Source organism: Kryptolebias marmoratus, linkage group LG8, assembly GCF_001649575.2.
Source record: "Kryptolebias marmoratus isolate JLee-2015 linkage group LG8, ASM164957v2, whole genome shotgun sequence".
NCBI lineage: Eukaryota > Metazoa > Chordata > Actinopteri > Cyprinodontiformes > Rivulidae > Kryptolebias > Kryptolebias marmoratus.
Genome location: NC_051437.1, coordinates 28,318,806 through 28,324,467, shown reverse-complemented (window position 1 = coordinate 28,324,467; position 5,662 = coordinate 28,318,806). Strand labels below are relative to the sequence as shown.

The following is a 5,662-nucleotide window of genomic DNA, read 5'->3' as shown; positions in this document are numbered from 1 at the left end:
TATTTGGGGTTATTTTGTATTCCACGCTACACAAACCCACAAAGAAGAGACTAGACCGCAGAAACGGTGGAGAATCACTTTAGAAACAATAAATATTGGGTTAAAGTTGCAAAAAGTTGCGATTTCGCGGGGTTTGCTTGATTTTGTAATAGTTGCGATCGCAACATCGCCAAATCCTGGAGGGTCTGTATAATGAGCTAAAATTTGGTGTGGTAGTAGCCGAGACTCATCTGCATCTCACAGGAGATTGTGAATAACAACAAGGTTTACAAGGTTTGACTGAAATGGCTCCTTCTCATCATAAGATGATCTCACTGGTGACAAAATTCTTTTTCAACACTTCTGCTAATGAAGAACATCCTTCTGTTCGTGAACTACTCCAGATGTTTCACGTCCGTTTTCACTCCGACGTTCGACCCGATCTTACCTCCCCCTTCTCGTTCCTGATCCGTCGGTTGAACTCTTTGCCCTCCAGGCAGATGAAGTCATCTCCGGGGTGGATGATGCCGCACTTGGCAGCGATGGCCCTGGCTGTGTTTATGTTGTCACCAGTCACCATTCGCACTGTGATGCCCGCGCGCTGACACTTCCGGATGGCCTCGGGCACCTTGGAAAGGTCAAAGGAATTCGTCCACACAGAAACAGAACGTCGGATTAAATTAAAACGCACGTTAGGTGACATGTAATGGACCAGCCGCTCAACGGTTGCGTACCTCGGGCCGCACGGGGTCCTCTATTCCAACCACAGTGATGCAGGTCAGCTCCGTCACGATTTCTGCCTCGTTGTCCCAGTCTGGCTCTGGGTTTGGTGCTAGATCACGATAAGCAATGCAGATGGTCCTCAACCCCTCACACGCCATTGGCTCAATCACCTGGCAATCAACGGTTATTATAAAAACAACTCCATCCGTCAAACTGCACTCTATTTGGCCTGCTGTATGAGAAACAACACTTACATTCTAATTTCTACGGCCTAAATATGGTTTGAGGTATGTTTTTGATGGATCCTATGTGACGCAGCTGCAGGGAAAGACCCCCGGCCTGCTGCAGACAGCACAATGTGATCCAAAACGGAGGTGGCATAAAGCTGCCACGACGCAAACTGAACTACTGAGCTGGAATCAAGTTGTGGAAGGAGCAGTTATTTTTCTCACGGCACAAGCTGCGTTCATCCCGAGCCAAATTTAGATCCGTCAGTCAATTACAGGCTGCACACTCTGATAAAATATACAAATACGTGTGATTTCCAGCCAAGCGCTCGTATTCCAGCAGAGCTGAGGCAGCAAAGCTGAGCAGGTTTGGAGTTTACGTAAAAATGCTTCCGATGTTTGGAGGGATTTAGTGTAAATTTGGACGCTTCGCAGATCTTTCCAGCAGAAACGGCGTGGTAGACAGCGGTGACTGAAATGTGTGAAAGTCGCTGTTATCTCGACGGTTTTGGGACTTTATCTGCAGCTTTGTGATCCTTTTCAAATGACCTGACAGACTTTTATTTATCTTTGGAGCAAAAACCGTCTCAGCTCGTGACTGAAAGAATAAAAATATAACAAAAAGAAAACTGAAATACTGTAACAGCAACAACATACGGGCATGTTTTTTCTCCAATCTTAGGCAGGATTTCTCGCTTTATCTTTTAATTTATTTTTTTTACAACCAATCCAATGAATGGGTGATGTTAAAGTCTTATTACTAAGCTGTAAAACAAAAAAAAGTTGATTTTCTTTGTCTAGTTATGAGTGAAATAAGATACCGTTCTCCTGTCAATGTGCTGATTAAGAAACAGAAATCAGAGTTTGTTAGGTTGAAGAAAAATCCCCCAAAGCTCAAAAATATACCAACTAATTATTTCTTTTTGAACAGTTCAACAAAACAAAGCATAAATAAAAACCAAAATATTCTGTAAACAAAACGTGCTTTTAATGAACTCAAGGCTGCTTTAAATTACGTTTTCCTCTCAGGTCGTATCTTCCTTTTCTTTTCTTAAATACATTTTAAATATTCTTTGGAAGCATATTATTTAATTTACAGCTTTGAACGTCACCTGTGCTGTTTTAAGTTGTACCAAATCCATAAATTTAATAAGCTGTGATTTAAAAAACAAGTGCTGGGTGCTTCTTTGTTGCATATTTTAATAATAGAGTTCACCTGAATATCATGAAGTTATTCACAAAGTTTTATCTAAACCGGCACAAAAACGCCGAGCAGCCTCACCTGTTTGACCATCTCGTCTCTGTCCCGCGGGCGGAAACTGCGCGCTTCTCCGTTGGCGTCCAAAACGTAGGAACACCTGAAATCGAAACAAAGCTTTTAAATTCAAACTGCTTTGTTCTGTTTGTTCCCAGCGTCTGGAAGCGCCCTGCAGCGGCGTCACTCACTTCTTCAGCATGATCTCGGAGGCTCCTTTGCTGTAAAGGCGGAAGGTCCCGTCAGGAAGTTTGATCACCGTGCTCATAGATTTACGCACGGAGTTAAAGGTGTACACCTGAAAGACAAAACATAGACCTGTCACCTCTAAACCTGCAGGTGAGTGAATGAAAGCATCTCTGTAGGTTTCAAATCTGCATCAGAAGCTGAGCTGAGGCATAAAAAACTGCTTTATTATATTTATTAGCAACAGTTAATGATGATCTAAGTGGCTTTAGGTTCAGTTGAGCTCATTTTCAGCTCAGGCTTGTAAAATAAAAAGTCAGGATACACAGAAAAATCTGGAGAAGCTGAGTACAACACGGGGCTTAAAATCTATTTACAGCAGATTAGAAAGAAATATAATCCAGGAAAGACCTGACAGAAGACAGAAGAAAGGCAGCAAACAATTCTGAAAATAAGCAACATAAAAAAGAAACTGAAGCCCAAAAAGCAGCTTTGCAGGACCTTCAGAAAGAACTACAACCAGAATATTTAAAAGACTACGAGACAAAATGGCTGCTTGAAGGAAAAAAACAAAAAAAGAGGATGACTTGAATCTCTTCGGTGCCGTTACTGCATCGAAATAAGACTATAAGACTTTAATCGTACATTCATGAGGCTTTTTTTGTTTGTTTTAGACAAAATTTCCAGTAAACATTGCTGCAGGATTTGGTGTTTCTTGTTTAACTTTATAAACATCTAAATTCAATTCAATTTAAAAATACTTTATTAATCCCAAAGGGAAATTAAATGTTGTTGTAGCTCATAATCCTGGTTTTGTTAGAGTTGATGGCTGTGGGCAGGAAGGGTCTCTTGTAGCGGTCTGTCCCGATGTGTCCTCAAAGAGTCCCACCAGGTGAGCCTCGCTGGCCTCCTGCGGAGCCATGATGGCCGAGCTCTGGAAGCTCAGGTTGGTCTTGAAGTCCTGGGCGATCTCCTGGACCAGGTGCTGGAAGGGCAGCTTCTGGATGAGCAGCTCGGTGGACTTCTGGTAGTGGCGGACCTCCCTGAGAACCACGGTCCCGGGCCTGTAGAGATGAGGCTTCTTCACTCCGCCGGTGGTCAGGGCGTTCCTGCGGGAAGCTTTGATGCGAGCTGCTTCCTGGGAGCTTCACCTCCGGTGGACTTCAGGGTTCTTCACATTTAACACTTGTTGTCATGGTTACGCATCATAACAAAATGTCCACAAGTAAAAAAGGTTTCAGTAAAAATCCTTCCTGCTGCACAGCATCCGATACCAGAGGAAGTAATCATCCGAAAAAAGTGATTTACATCCAGGAAAAAAAGAGGAATAAAGTTTTCAAAAGCAATCTGTCAGAATGAGGAACAGAGCTGCTCCAACATGCAGCCACCTCGAGCGGCGCAGTTCTAGAAGAGCAGCTAAAGAAAGATGGCTGCCTGGTTCCTCACCTTGTACAGTTTCTCCTCCGGGACCTGCTCTCGGACCGGGGCGTAGTCCCGCTGAAGGTCCAACACGAACCCCAGCAGGCCGCATTCGGTTTTGTTGCCCACCTGCTTGGCGAGACCCCCCTCCACGTCGGGCGGCTGTCAAGGAACGCAGGAAGAACCGGAGCTTTTAAACCAGCGACACCAGGGGGACGAAACTCACAACTTCCTCCCAGCCGAGGGCCAATCTCAATCAATATTTATTAGAAAAATGCATAAATTAACCTTGTTTTTAACTTTAATATTTAAATTATTCATAATAAGTGACAAACTGTATAGAATTTAGAACAAAGATGCTTTAACGAACGATGAAAAACGGATCAAACTTAAAAACAAACATCATTAGCATTAATTTCTTAGGCTTAACTCTCTATTATTAGCTTTTAAATAAGTTTAAATCAGCTAAAAAGATCAGAACATACGGATACTAACATTTAACTTTAAGAAAATAGACAAAAACACGACACACAGCAGGTTCGATGTTTTGAACACAAGTCAGACAAGATTTGGATTTTTCTTTGTTGCTTTTTTCACATCAAAATAAAGATTACTGAGAAATTAAACCTAATTTTCTTTCCTTCTTCTAACTGTCACGAGAAGACTTCACTAAATAGGCTCGGTTTTTTGTTTTTTCTGTAAAATGAGAAGCGACGGACACTCGCAGACTCAAACCAGAGGGCCAGGTCTGATAAAATGTTAAATCGGGGCTGAGTCTGGCCCGCGAGCCTTGACTTTGACTCGTGGGTTTTTCCTCTCTGTGGGTGCGTGACTCACTAAGATTTTGGAGGTGTAGGCGCTGTTGATGGCGATCGCGTTGACTAAAAGATCCAGAGCCCGAGGGTTGATCTGTCCGGGGTCGGGGATCACGCGGTGGTGCACGTCTCCTGCAGAAAAACAATCAGATTTTAACACTTTTAATAATAATTCCTCTTTATATGGTGTCTTTATTCATGTCCTGCCATTACTAAGGCAACACACTAATAAAATCACATCTTTTTATATTTTGCCTCAATAATAAAACAAAGAAGTTTGCTTATAAATCGACTTAAAGTTGCAGCCATAAAATAAACCAAGTTTAATATTCAGGTAACTTTCTTTAATGAATAAAGTTATTTAAAATGATACAAAACAAACAAATAAAGGCAAATAAATTACCACAACGTCTCTGCTGTCACTCAGTTTTTCCATTTTTTGTAAATAATGTTTTTCTTGCAAAATACTTTAACTTATCCCACTCAGCTGCACATCTCTTTAAATCTGACTATTTTCTCCTTATGCTGTAAATTTGCCCTTAAGGTTCAGTTTTTGTGCAAATCTGCGTTCTCTGATTCCTGGATTTCTCCACTCAGGGACAATAAAGGTTATTTCTAATTTATTCTGATGCAGAGCTCTGCACTCAATAACACATTTAAGCTCATTTATGTGTCTAATAAAATTTTATTTTATTTCAAATGACCAATTTGTAATCAAGCAATCAATTTATAACCCACTCATCTTAAATAAAAATTAGATTCTGATTCCTTTAATTCAATCAGAGTCCTTTTAAAGGAGATAAACTCAGACTTAGCAGCATATTCAGATTTCAGGTTTATGGATAACAGAATGTAAAGCTAATATATATCAGACCCTCCAGGATTTCTCGATGTTGCAACTATTAACGCAAAATCAAGCAAACCCCGCGAAATCGCAACTTTATGCAACTTTAACCCAATATTTATTGTTTCTAAAGTGATTCGCCACCGTTTCTGCGGTCTAGTCTCTTCTTTGTGGGTTTGTGTAGCGTGGAATACAAAATAAGCCCAAATAACTC

General features: G+C 41.2%; 1 protein-coding gene across 6 annotated transcripts in view; it reads right to left on the bottom strand.

The window, feature by feature from the left end:
• atp2b3b (ATPase plasma membrane Ca2+ transporting 3b) overlaps window positions 1–5,662 on the bottom strand; it is a 54,217-nt gene that overhangs the window by 21,280 nt on the left and 27,275 nt on the right. For all 6 annotated transcript variants that reach the window (XM_017438372.3, XM_017438371.3, XM_037976933.1 and 3 more), the window contains 6 exons: window positions 4,627–4,736; window positions 3,817–3,951; window positions 2,376–2,482; window positions 2,212–2,287; window positions 714–872; window positions 428–607 (listed from right to left, as the gene is read on the bottom strand). In XM_017438372.3, coding sequence (XP_017293861.1) covers window positions 428–607; window positions 714–872; window positions 2,212–2,287; window positions 2,376–2,482; window positions 3,817–3,951; window positions 4,627–4,736 — 767 coding nt within the window. The remainder of the gene's footprint in view (window positions 1–427; window positions 608–713; window positions 873–2,211; window positions 2,288–2,375; window positions 2,483–3,816; window positions 3,952–4,626; window positions 4,737–5,662) is intronic.